Here is a 14,378-nt window from a genome sequence, read left to right as displayed (position 1 = left end):
ACCGTACCATGTTAAGATTTCGTACTTCTTTTAAGCTGTTTCGCCAAATCAGAATAACGTTGAAGAATGCTAGATGCTCCATCAAAAAAGAGGAAGAGACTCGTAACTCCAATACGGTCAATACCAATGTTACCATCTTTCAAAAACACACAAAGTATTTTGGATATGCAGATGACTTTGACATTCTTGTAAGCAGCAAATGAGCAGTAAGCGAACAAAATGGATTTTGCTGTCATCAAAAAGTGTCGTTTCCCATCACTAACCTGGTCAGTACGTCAAATTTTTAGATATCACTCACAAGGTGGACAAAGAATTTGTCTATCTAGGCACTGCTGTTAACTCTGTAAATGACATCACTGCCGAAATTAGGCGTTGAAGCAGTTGAGAAATAATGCCCTATCGAGAAACATCCTACTACTACAAAACCCGCATCATCCCGATATTGCTGTAAGTTGCAGAAACATGGAACTTCTCTTAGGCGGATAAAGGCTCTCCTTGTATCTTCAAGAGAAAGGTTTTATGTACAATTTATGGATTGATTTGTGTCAACTTACAACAAAATTACACCTATCGGAGACGATACAGCCAAGAACTGTACGAGCTGTGCAGTGACTTACCCCTGGTACGAAAAATGGCGTGTTCAACGGTTAAGGAGGTGTAGTTCTTAAAGTATTAAAAACCAGGCCAGAAGAAACAAGAAGCAGAGGTAGACATCATCTATCTGAAATGTATGTAATATCATGTGTAGGCTACGAGAATGGTGATGGTGTTATGCTAGCTGAGCTAAAATGCAAGTCATCACTTTCAATATTCTTTCCAAACTGTATGAAACTCTAACTAACATGTTTTTGCAAGTGAACCATCTTTTAGATCATCAATTTTTCTGATATTTGTGGTGCTGTATTGAACTATCAAACGTACGTATGAACAGCCTAATTGCGATGTGGACTTAAGCTATTAATATTATCTTATGATATCCACTCAAGAAAACCACGTGTAAGAAACTCTTATATCTTTCATAAAATCTTATCTCAATCTTAAAAAAAAAAATGTTCTATTTTAATTTATTTCGTTTGAAAATTTGGGCAAGCCCAAAATATTACAAAATGTTTAACTGATATATTTTTATAAAGTTACAGAATTTATGTACAAAGACTAGAGGATGCTCGTCGTAAGAAAAAAATGTTCTGATAAAAATCAGTCTATTCTTTTTTATCTTAGCCGACATCTAAAACATCAAAGTTTAGTGATAACAACATTTCCTTATCTTCCTTTAGGAACCTTTGTTAAATCACATTTCAGCTTGCGCCCATCTTTTTTTAACATCAAAACGCACTTTAGTGACTTTTAAATACGTATTTAACCGTCGACAATTGTTTTTCGGTCTTCATTCAAGAATCAGTCTTTCAATTGTTTCGCTTTTTTTTCTCCTATCGGAAATATTTTGATCAATCTTTTCTTCAACTGTTATTTTACCCAAAAGGATGGCAAAATCCTTTCTGATCTTGGCAATATGTGTCCTTTGTGTGGCTTCGATAAGGGCTTCTTCTTTTGTTGGAATGCCAGTGGAGGACATCTGCAAAATGGTTCCAGCTTTTACAAAAATTCTTGTACCTGGCTCCTGTATTGACTGGGCTGAGTGCGGAGAAGATGGTGAGATCATCGATGATGGAACGTGCTTGGCAGGCTGGATGTTCGACAAAAACACAGGAAAATGCAGCAAAAGCTCAATGGTCGAATGTCCCTTTGGGTATAATCTGAAGAAACCATGTGCATCGGAAAAGAATGGAACCTTTTTACGGAACCCCGAAGATTGCACTGGATACATTTACTGCAAGGAAGGCGTCGAACAATACTCTGCCTGTCCCATGGGCCTGAATTTCAATCCCGAAACCAAGAGCTGTGTCTATGCCAGTGAATACCCGTGCCCAGAAAAAGAAGAAGGTAACGAAGCAAATTCAATTTGTTTGTCCGTTGGTGACAATATCCGCATGGCTGATCCAAACTCGTGCACCACCTTCAAGGTCTGCAACAAAGGCGTCCTCAAAACTACAAAATGCATTGCTGGCTCCTATTTCAGTCGGGAGTTGAAACGGTGCAGTGATTGGGAGGAAAGCGATTGTGCAACAGCTGAGCCAACTACCGAGGAGCCTTGGAGCTCTATTTGCGGAACTGATGACGATCCAATTGTTGGATTCATTTCGGACGAAGTCACTTGCAGTGGATATTATTATTGCGATGAAATGGAAAATGGCAAAGCTGACCGCAATCCAAAGTTCGCTAAGTGTTCAAATGGCAAATTCTTCGATGCTAATTCGTTCTCCTGCAAGGACCGCACTAATGTGAGGTGTTTGTTTGATCGGTGTGAGGGTATGGACAAGAGGTTTGCTAATATCCAGGGTGATTGCACCAAGTACACATATTGCAATGGTGGAGTGAGCTCATCGGAGGGTTCATGTCCCGAGGACTTCTATTTTGACGAGAAAACACAGAGCTGTACGAAGAAAGTAGTTTCATATTTGGGATGTTTGGAATAGAAACATAATTTTGAATTTGTTAGAAATTTGATAAAATAAAGAACTTTTTCCTAAAATTGATAAAATGTATTAATAAACATGTGAATAAAATTTTTAATAAATATCTGAGATCAACAAGGGGTCTTTAATTTTTCTAAGAATTGTTTTATTCTCACACCTCTTATCTTGACAGTCAGATAAAACAGGAAACAGTAACATTAAAAATTAATTGCACCTTATCAAATCAAAAATTTAAACAATTCTAAAATTTCTGATTCACTAATATTTTTATATTCTGCTTAACTTTGAACATTCTTAGGACTAGAATAATCAGAAAACGTAAAAATTAAAATTCCAAATAAAATAAGACTAATCAACTTTTGAAAAAAACATGAAACAATTAAGATGAATTTGCAATATACAGGAGTGATAAAAAGTTGAGTTCTTATAATTTTTGTATAATCTTAATTTTTACTGTCCGTCAAAATATAATCGTTTTTATATTTAAACATGTCGGATAAAGACTTTGATTTCATAGACGCTCAAAATAATATTTGTTTTGGGGATATGGGACATTCACTTTTTATAAATGGGATATTCGTAAAAAGCTATGTTAGCGTCAATAGACCCGAAAACGTAGTTTCCAGTCACAAATGATCTCCAGAAATATATTTTCCAATGACAATTAAACATTTGCCCAAAAGGTCGTAGGGAAAGTTGACTTTTGTTCGTGGGATATTCAAATATAGTATTGAAACATACTTATAATTTATAAGCGTTGACGTACATTGGTTTAATGTTTTTAAGATTTAAAGTAAACAATCGACCTGGTGCAGCCTATTTTTCGTCCTTCTGAGTTTATCCAGGAAAGTAATTCTGTCCAAAAAAATCAGTTGTGGGATATTCGGATATTGTTTAATATTGGAAATAGTCATTGATCTACTTTAATATTTACGAAACTAGTTATAAATCTCTATAATAGGAACAACTGAAAAGATTTAACACATATTACTTAGAACTTAAATTTACCCAAAATCCCAAAACAACAAACACTAAAGAAGATAAGAGAGTAATCTTGTTTCCTAAAAACTCAATAACATAGAATATAAAATATGTATAATGCTTTTGAACGAATATCCCATAAATAAGAAATAAGACATTACCGATAACCTAGAAAACCATAAGGTTAGAAATTCTTAAAACTTCTCTATTATTAACAAAATACTGACCTTTAAGATGACCTGAGTTTACTTCCTTGAATATCCCACATACAAAATACCATATCCAATATCCCAGAACCAAAATGAAACAAACCTAATTGTTTGTGGAAAAATCACGGTTTCATTCTAATTGTAAAAGAGTTATTATGATGAAAGATGTTAGTTCAAAGTGTTATAAGCCCAACCCCAATGAGGAAAACCGGAATAGTTTAAACAAGTTACATAAACGAAAGCAAGTTTTTTGCATTCTCGAAGGCTTCTTTTTCTCTCGCTTCCCACTTTTACACCGAGCCTTTTTTTAACAAATTGTAGAGAGGGGCCCAAATCGTAGCAACGTTAAAAAGCCCAAGAAACGATTGTGGTTTTGCGTTTTTAATCGTTTCCATTTTTTGTTGGCATGTGTGTAGACCGTCGCGATCGATTGCAAAAAATGCACATTTCGATTTTGCGAGTTTCAATCCGACGTCTTTAAAAATTGATAACACCTTCGCTAACCGCTCGAGATGGAGTCCTTTTGTCCTAGCTGTAATGAGTAAATCGACAATAAATATGATGGCCCCGTCCATACCCATAAAAAAAGAGGCTGGGATGCGACCCACACTGATAACTTCACATCCCGTCTGTCCATTTGTCTTGCTTAAAAGTTTGTCTATATGTACTCGCATCAATTTTCACCACATTTTCGTACTATTTTTTGTAGATTTTATATTTTATGAAAAAACCGACTGTTGGATTTTTATATAAAAATTACTGAATATCGAAAACAATATTTTCTGTGAAATAAAATAAGTTTGAAGCCAATATTTTTAATTTTTGAAAAGTTATTTGAGTCGAAAATCAATGTTTACCAAGTTTTAGTATTGTTTTTTTTTTGGAGTTTTATTTTTTGTAAAAAAACTTTCAATTCGAATTTTTTAAAAATTTTACCAAATGTTGAAAACAATATTTCTTATAAGATAAAATTAGTTTGAAGCTATTATTTTAAAGTTTTTAAAAGCTATTTGAGTCGAAAATCAATTTTTACCAACTTTTATACATTTTTTTTTAGGTTTTTATTTTTTGTACAAAAACTGTCAATTCGATTTTTCTCAACATTTTTCAAAATCTTAAAAAACAATATTTCTTATAAGAAAAAATAAGCTTGAAGCCTAAATTTTAAGTTTTTGAAAAGATATTTGAATCGATATTCAATTTTTACGAACTTTGAGTAATGCTTTTTTTTTATTTTTATTTTTTATAAAAAAAACTGTCAATTAGATTTTTCTCAAAATTGTATCAGATGTCAAAAACATTATTCTTCGTTGCACAAAATTGTTTTAGAGATGAAATCATATTTTAGTCGTAGAATTTTGGAGGTGACAATTTTTTTTTCAGTTAAACTTTTATTCAAATCTTTAGCTTTTTTGCTTCGTAAGATATTTGGGGTTAGCCAAAATTTTCACCTTTTTTTTCAAACTGCTTTGGTAAAAAAACCACCCACGCAATTTTCTTGAGAGGCCTTTCTGCATCTTTCTGTCTTATTATCTGTATAACAAAATTTATTTTAAATCGATATCTCTTCTGGTTCTTGAGCTATGGAGGACGAAAAAAACGTCGCGAACGTACGGACGTACTGACGTACACACGCACGCACAGACATCTTTCTAAAAATCTTTTATTTCGACTCTAGGGACCTTGAAACGTCGAGAAATGTCAAAATTTTCAATTTGACAAATCGGACCCATTACAATAACTTCCTATGGGAGGTTAAAAATCCCAATGGCTTTTTGAAACTTGGCTGCCGAAGAGGCGATTCCGTACACCAATCTTGTGTATTTGAATAGACCTTGTTCCGTCGAAATTGTAGTGTAATCTTGACACTTCTCGTCTAGCAGTAGTTGTTAATAGGCCATTGATAAATTTATCTTGATGAACTCTTGACAACCCTCAAGTTTGGCAAATAACTCTTCGATTCTACGTAAAGGATATTGTGTGACCTTGAGCTGCGGATTAAGCGTTATTTTGTAGTCGCCACAAATTCTTATGTCCCCTGACTTTTTTAAGACTGGTACTATTGGTGTGGCCCAATTGCTGTAAGCAACAGGAACTGAAACTAACTTGTCATCTCCTCGAGCTTGCCATTTCTTAAGAGGCAATTTGTAGGATAAGTAAAGTAAATTTTCGAAAAATCTTATCCACCCTAGAATTACTGACAACCCAAACTCTAAGTTTTCTGTTTTTACTTCCCTTGTCAACATACTATCTATATCATTACAGCTTCTAGAAGACGCACCAAATATGAAACGCTTTTGTGTTGATGATGTCCCCGTGATGGCATTACAAACTTTGCCGTCAATCATCGTAAAAAGTAGAGTATGACTGACTTGTACTTGTTTTTCTTCAATTAACATTGTTGTCTTTTTTAAATTCTTTATCTCATTTTCAACTCTTTTTTTCTGCAATAGACATTTCTGTAGATTCCTTAACAAACTCTATTTTCAATTGCCTGCAGTATCTTGTAGAACCTGGGCGTGGATTTTCGCCACACAATCTTGGAACTGTAAGAAAGTCTAAGCGGAACAAAGCACGTAATAAAGACAGAAGAATCAGCTGCCTCAAGACCATGAAAAGCTTGTTTGTAGGAGCTGTGTCCCCAACTTCCATCAAATCCCCAATTCCAAAATAAGCTCTGATTTTCTATTTCACCGGATGTAAGTAGATTAACAACTTCCTTTTGCGATTCCAACAAACGCTTTGTGGTTAAATCTACCTCTACTAAAGTTTCGCTAACTTTGATGTACTCGGTGGGTGGATAACATTGTTTTTTTTTGCAGCTTGTAGGACCTTATACGCAGGAAATTTTTCTGGTGCACTAATTCTTATTATATTGTATTGATGCCGAGATAGCTAGTGCTATCTTGGCCTGACATTCTACAACTGTTTGATTCGAGTGACTTCCTGTATGACCTCCTATATTTTTTTCCTCGGTTAGGGGTAGTTTTTGTTATCTCCTTTAATACTTCAAAAGCATTAACCTGTCCCACTGCTCTGAAGCTCATTTAAGTAGCATACCTCAACATAGACATCGATGTAGACTCTCTTAATTTTGCTGTTTTCATTCTTTTTGTACGTTCAATACTTTCATCAAATGAAACACTTGGGCGACCACGCTTAAGCCTTTCTTCAGGGCAACAATGAAAAGAAAGAGATGTCTCAACCCAGGGATAGTTTTTTTTTTGAAAACGTCTCGAATTTTCGAAAAGCCTTTCCCCAATGAGATTTGTACTCAGATTTAAAGTGAGAAAGTGTTTTTGTTAAACCTATATTATCATAGTTTAGTGTTCGTTTTTTTAACTCTTCTTCCAGAAAAACAAATTGCGCTTGTAAATTATAAATTAATATTATTAGCTATGCATATAGTTTAACACATACCAGAACTTGAGGGCTCCATACCAAAAATTTGAATATTAAATCATCTCCACTTTTTTTGTTGCAATTAAAAACACTTTTTAAATTTCTTCACAATAAACTCCAGCTATCTGTGAACAAGAATGGCTTGCGCCGATAGATGTAACGCAAACTGTGTTTAGGATAACGGTTTTAAACTTTTGCAATATTACAGGGTATTTGACTATTAAAAAAAAATAAAACTGTCCCCAGTCGTTTCCTTCAATAGAAAATCAGAAAAATGTTTCTTATAAAATTCCAATGAAATCGCTGACACCGATGCTCCACTATCGATCTCCATCTCTATAGGAACGCGATTTAAGGTGACTTTGGCAAAACTTGGTGCTTCTGAAATGAAAAAGAGACATATCGGTTTCACACGTGGCGGCACTGAAACTCGGTGCTTCGACAGATTAAAAGGTCGCCGAAGTGCTTGCGAAGGAATTCTAACGTAACTGGTGAGTTATGGCAGGTGGCACCATCTTGTTGGAAAAAAGTACGATTCAGTTTATGTCTCCGCTTCAACTGTGGTACCAAAAACGAACGCATCTCGGCATAGCGCTCTATATTCAAGGTTTCGTTGAAGAAGTAGGGGTCAACTATCCCCCACTCTGCAACTCCGCACCAGACGGTTAGGCGTTCGGAATGTAGGGGATTCGCGACGATGTTTTGCGGATTTTCGACAGCGTAATATCGACAGTTCTGCTTATTAACGGTTTTATTCAAATAAAAATGCGCCTCATCGCTAATCATTAGAAACTCACGTGAAATTTCTTTGCTGGCTAACTTCGCTGTTGTTTGCCTAGCAAACTGTAATCTCGCCGCATAATCGGTCGGTAAGAGTTCTTGTGTGATAAGAGTCTTGTATGGATGAAAAAACATTGCTTTCAACATACTATTGAAAGATCAGCGAGAAATTTTCAACGCTTGAGAATGTTTTACGGCCGAACGGAGAGGACTTTTCTGTAAAGCACTCCTAACTCGTTCAAAGTTTTCTAGTGTACGCACCGTGATCGGACGCCCGGGGCGTTTCCCGAAAGTTTTTAACACATAGCTTAATCATATTCCGCAACGCGACCGGATCAGGAGGATTCAATTCGTATTTTTTACGAAATTTACGAATAACAGCAATGTAAGAATTTGTAGTGAAAAATCCGTTCTCGCAACCACGAATGTCTCGCGTCTCGGTAGGGTGGAGCCAGGGGTCCTTAAAATGTGTCAGGTTTTTATGCCGAACCCTTTATTTTACACATTTATATTATCTTCATGTTGTGATGATCGCTGTTCCTGCTGCACGTCTTTTTCAAATGAATGCGTTGCTTACACAGGCTGCACTTATAGTTCCAAAATCGAAATTGAGCTTCTGTGTGGTTAGTGTTTCCACATACGGGACATTTTTTATCTGCTTAGTTTTTCGGAGCTGGTATTGATCTACGGCGATTTTGTTGTTGTTGCTGCCGAGCTGCCATTCTGTATAGTTCTGAGCTACTTGACTCGTGTTGCTCTTGTTTAACCGCCACGGCTTCCACCTGGTATTGTAGTTTAATACAAGCTATTGTTTGTGTTATTTCTATAGCCTTTTCAAGCGTTAGTTTGGACACGTCTTCTAGAAATAGTTTGTGTTTTTCTGGCCTTTTCTCCAAACCCATTATGAATCGATCGCATAGCATTTCGTCCAGATTGCTTCCAAACTCTCAGTTTGTGGCTAAAGTACGAACCGCGCAGCATAGCACTGATTCGTCCTTTTGCTTGACAGCCTCGTTAAACTTTAGTTTTCTGCAAATATTGATGTGGTTTTCTTGAAATGCATACACAAATCTGTTAGCCCAGGTTAGTATCCCTCTATCTTTTCCATTCTACAGGTCAAATGCTCATCTTCCAAGTGCACTTACGTCCCTTCTTTCCAAGACAATGGGTACGCTGATAAATGTTAACATCTTGAAAGACAAAAAGTTTTTAATGACCGGCTGTACGACTTTTGCAGCAATAAGTCCGCTCATTTTCTCATGGCTTATCTTGACAGTTTTAAAGAAGATAAGATTATTGCACTTGATATTTTAAATAACCACTGGAGTGCCTCAGGAGTCCATTTTGTCTCCAATACTATTCCTCATTTTTATTAGTGATTTTTTGCCTGTTACAGTACCCTCAGTTTTTCATCTACAAACGCAAATGACGCGAATGATAATCTCATTGGATTCTGATCTTAAAAACATTGTGTAATCATTAGTGGTTCTTCCATGGAGGTGACTGAACACCTTTTAGTTATTAGTATTTGCATCAGAAAACAACTCTTGCTGAGAGATTGTTTAGGTTTTTTCAACTGATGCAAGAAGCTTTTTGTAACCATTTCTGATATCGTGTGCAATAGCCAACATGAATGCGTTGGCTAGAATTCAAAAAAGACTTCTTAAAATGATGGGCATCCATTTTCTAGCTGAAAAATGTTTGTCTTTGAATACTAGGTTCTTTTATTTTTTAATTGATATTTTAATAATCAATGCTTAAGTGAAAAACTAAGTTGCGTTCTTCTTCCCAAAAAACTCAACCCTAACCCATTTTTACTGAAGCGCTCACCAGTTTACCGTTGAGCCCAATTTTGGAAGTACTGTCTAGAACAGAGATTATTTGTTTAGCCGCACTATAAGAATTTGAAATTCTTTACCACGCTTAATATTTCCCACTTATTGCATTATGAAGAAACAAGTGCAATAAGAAAGTGCACCAATATCACCTTTCTTATATTTCCCAATTGCACTGTATTATCTTTGTCAAAGCTTATGTAATTATGAACTAAAAGTACCCATCTTGAGGTTTTGAGTTTTATCCCTGACTGTCCCACCTACAATTTTTTTCACAGTTACTGCCTCTTGCAAAGAATTGACAGATCTTCCAAGAGCAATTCTTGTCAGAAAAAAAGTGTTCTCAAATTATTCGTTCGAATTCGGCATAAGAACTTAAGGATTGGTTGAGGGTTGTAATTCATTAGGCCCAGGTTCTCTATGAGCTGTTGCGCCACCTCATTTATTCTTATAATTTACTCCAAGGAATTCGCTCAATTAAGACCATACAAACTTTTAGACCCCAATGTTCAACTAAAATCTATTTACAAAACTGTCTCATCCTAATAAACAATAATCAGGCTTGGCAATTACCAATATTTTTCTCTCAATGGAACAAACTTCTGTTTGATTAATTGACTTTTTATCTTCAGATTAAATCTCTTGGGAGATATTAAAAGAAACAAGAAAAAAAAAAACATTTACAAAACAGCGATAAGCTTTTGATTATTAATTCGTCTTCTTTTTATTCAGCAAGTTTAACTAATCAAAACTTAAACATGTTGGTATTTTTGGAAATTAATAATCACGGTATTATTATCTTAGTGTGATATTGGAATTATAGCTCTATCCGCTATTTAAGGTCTAGCCTATCGACTATTAAAGACAGTATAACGAACGAAAGTTTATCGAAAACATGGTTGGTAAGTTTCCTCAAAAACATCCCAATGTCATTGAAAAATTGTGAATACAAATTCCGTAATATTGCAGGACCAGCTTTCTATATTATTGGGGCATTGACCTTCGTTTGTGTCCAATACAGTTCAGCTCTAACCCCCGAGCAAGCGACCTCCGTGTGTGCCCTCCTGCCAGATGGAGAAAGTATAGCCAACCCACTTGACTGCTCTCAGTTTTATTTGTGCTCGAGAGGAAAAGCCCAACTCAATTCGTGCCTTGGCAATCAGCTATTTTCGAAAGACGACCAAAGCTGCGTACCACCAGATCAGTCTTCATGCGGCGCAGATGATGAGGACCCTTGCGCCTACATGTCTGATGGATATTTCGTTTCGGTTGATAATTCCTGCTCAGATTACTTATACTGTGAAGGCGGACGCGGTCAAAAGGGTAGCTGTGGAAATGGACTGAACTTCGATCAGTCAAGCCAATCCTGCAAATACCAATCCGAAGTCCCATGCACAGAGAATATCCCAGGTGAAGGCAACCTCAACATCTGCCAAGTCGTACGAAGTGGCATATACTTTGGTTATGCCCAATCATGCAAGGCATGGCAAAAGTGTAACTCCAACAGACCCGCAGAAATCGATGACTGCCCTTCGCCGTACTACTTTAATGTTGATACTCAGGCTTGTGATTACAAGGAAAACGTCAACTGCCGTCAACTACAAGGAAACCCTGGAACTGGTGGACCAAGTTTGGAGGGAACTCCCTGTGATACAAACGGGGAGGTTCAACCTGATACCACATGTTCTGGATATTACGTGTGTACCAATGGAAAATTCGCCTTCGGCAAATGCATCAACGGACAATATTTCAATCCGAAAACAAACAAATGCGTCTCACGCTTAGACGCCGTTAACGATTGTGACCGTTGCGAAGGCAGTAAAATGCAGTTTGTCAATTTGTACCAGGACAATTGCGTTGGTTATGCTTACTGCAGTAATGGGAAGACGCAATCAACTGGAACCTGTGCGAGTGGATTCTTTTCTGAAGTTGCAGGAAGTTGTGTGCAAAATGGAGATAATCCGGAGTACCCTGTGTGCTATATTAAGGAAGATGAAGACAACGAAACAACTCAGGCTTCAACCACGACAGACGCTGAAGCTAGTACGGACCCGACACCAAAAACAGATGCCCCCAAAGATACAACAACCAAAACTACAAAAGCAACTAAAGCAACTAAAACAACAACAAAGTCGACTACGACAACAACAACAACAGCAGAACCTGAATCTGAAGAAGGTGATAAGGAGACAGAAGCACCTGAATCTGGAGAAGGTGATAAAAAGCCAGAAGCACCTGAATCTGGCGAAGAGGCAGAAGTAACTGAATCTGGAGATACCTCAAAAGAAGAAGAAGAAGAAGAAACTTCCTCCGAGGATTAATGATCGCTTAAAATAAATTCCTTGAGAAAAGTTGTTTATCTATTAATAAAAAGTTCAATCATTGTGGCGAAAGATAAATTTCAATAAAAATTAAAATTGGTTAATTTAATGAATTTATATTAGAGACATATTAAATTATTTGTATTGCCCACGGAAAAGCGAGACAGTTTTGCTTCATAACCGTTTAGTCACCTAAAACCTTCTTCCCAAGAACCCAAACCCGAAAAGTTATACATTTTTAATAATTCTTAAAGAGGTTTGTTAAGATTTAACTAAGTCAAAGTGAAAAAATAATGAAAAACACATATTTAAGAGTTCGTAGCGTTATCAAAATCATCGTTTTTCAAATAAAAGGTTTATTTTCAAATTATTTTAAATAGACAGCTTTTTGGACCGATGTCACTTTTAAGGCTGTCATGTTTTAAGATTTGACAAGTAAAAACTACGCGTTTATTAACTTCCCATAAGAAGTTCTTGTAATGGCTCCGATTTATCGAATTGAAAATTTTGACATTTCTCGACGTTTCAAGGTCCCTAGAGTCAAAATAAAATATTTTTGAAAGATGTCTGTGCGTGCGTGTGTACGTACGTTCGCGGCGACTATTTAACAAAACTAGATTTTGAAATTGTTTCTTGATATGAAAAATATTACAAATTTTTTAACCCAAAACGAAAACCTAAAAAGTTTTAAGCAAGACAGATCGAAAGAAGGGACGGGACCCTAATAAATACACAATTAGTGTATTACCGCCTCTAGGCACATCAGACCATTGTATCGCATCTGCAAAATTCTCATGTCAAAATAAACCAGTTAAAGAAAAATCTCCTATGAGAACCGTTTGGCAATATGAGAAAGCCAACTGGGACGGTCTCAATGAATTCTTCAGGAACTTTAACTGGTCACTATGCTTCCTCGATAGTGACGTGGATTCCAGTGCAGATATGGTTACAAATTTAGTTCTTTGTGGAATGAGAAATTTTATCCCGAACAAGGTAAAATCTATCAAACTCAAAGAGAACTCATGGTTTGATTCGAGCTGTAAAGAGATTATTAGGATCAGAGATGTAAGTTTCCGTTGTTAAAAAGCCAACCCGACGGAGGAAAACCAGAATAAGTTCAAACAAGCTAGAAAAACATGTAATGGTCATATTCGTCGAACCAAATTTTTGCATGATCAGAAATTAAGGCAAAAAATACTACAATGTTCCAAAGCTAGTAAAAATTTCTCAATTGTTCTGAAGAGGTGTTCTTCATCGTTGGCAAAACCACTGCGTAAACTTTTCCATCTTTCCTACTCTACAGGTCTCTTTCCGAGCGATTGGAAAATAGCATTTGTCCAGCCTGTCCCTCAAAAAGGCGAATCCTCCTCTCCCTCTAACTATCGTCCAATAGCACCCACGTCCCTTCTTTCCAAGGTCATGGAAACGCTGATTAATTATCAGCTCAAGGAATATCTCAAAGAACGGAAGCTTCTTAATGGCCGACAGTATGGTTGTCGTAGCAATAGGTCCACTGGTGATCTCATGGTTCATCTCACCCAACAGTCGAACAAATCTTACATCGTTTTGGACAAAGTAAGATTATTGCACTTGATATTTCAAAGGCATTTGATAGAGTTTGACACCAAGCTCTCTTATCGACAATGAGTGTTTTTGGTATTGATGAATCTCTTCTTCGTTGGATTAGAAATTACCTTTCTAACCGTTCAATACAAGTTGTATTGGATGGTTACAAGTCTGAAATTCATAAAATAAATGCTGGTGTTCCCCAGGGCTCCGTTTTGTCTCCAACACTCTTTCTTATATTCATAAATGATCTTATGTCTGCCACTTCTAATCCATTAACATGTTTTGCCGATGACAGTACTCTCAGCTTCTCATACTCGTTTATAGATACACATCCTTGTCCTTCGGATGTGGAACTTCAACGTATGATAAGCTCATTAAATTCTGATCTTGACAGCATTGTACAATGGGGGATCAAAAACCGTGTAGAATTTATGGAACGACCTATTTTCCTAATGCTCGCAATGTGTTTAAATATAAACATATAAAGAGGTACTAATAACCCCTTGAGTGCCTGCAAATTATAAAAAAAAAAAGAGGCTGGGATGCGACCCACACTGATAACTTCCCATCCCGTCTGTCGATTTGTCTTGCTTAAAAGTTTGTATTTATGTACTAGTATCAATTTTACCAAATTTGCGTACTATTTTTTATAGATTTTATTTTTTATGAAAAACGGACTGTTGGATTTTTATATAAAAATCACTGAATATCGAAAACAATATTCTCTGTAATATAAAATAAGTT

General features: G+C 36.2%; 2 protein-coding genes across 2 annotated transcripts in view; both read left to right on the top strand.

Annotated features, from left to right (window-relative positions):
- The window catches only part of LOC129951675 (uncharacterized), a 28,786-nt gene extending 16,617 nt beyond the window's left edge, over window positions 1–12,169 (top strand). The window contains exons 5-7 of the mRNA XM_056063932.1: window positions 1,484–2,496; window positions 6,181–6,303; window positions 10,714–12,169. Coding sequence (XP_055919907.1) covers window positions 1,484–2,496; window positions 6,181–6,303; window positions 10,714–12,065 — 2,488 coding nt within the window. The 3' untranslated portion in view covers window positions 12,066–12,169. The remainder of the gene's footprint in view (window positions 1–1,483; window positions 2,497–6,180; window positions 6,304–10,713) is intronic.
- Window positions 1,372–2,654, top strand: LOC129941161 (peritrophin-48-like). Its single transcript, XM_056049730.1, has one exon. The coding sequence runs from the start codon at window positions 1,485–1,487 to the stop codon at window positions 2,535–2,537; it is 1,053 nt and encodes a 350-aa protein (XP_055905705.1). The 5' UTR covers window positions 1,372–1,484; the 3' UTR covers window positions 2,538–2,654.
- Window positions 12,170–14,378: the final 2,209 nt, after the last annotated feature.

This window comes from Eupeodes corollae, chromosome 1 (genome assembly GCF_945859685.1).
Source record: "Eupeodes corollae chromosome 1, idEupCoro1.1, whole genome shotgun sequence".
Classification (NCBI taxonomy): domain Eukaryota; kingdom Metazoa; phylum Arthropoda; class Insecta; order Diptera; family Syrphidae; genus Eupeodes; species Eupeodes corollae.
Note: the sequence above shows the minus strand (reverse complement) of the source record. Positions and strands in the feature narration are given on the sequence as shown.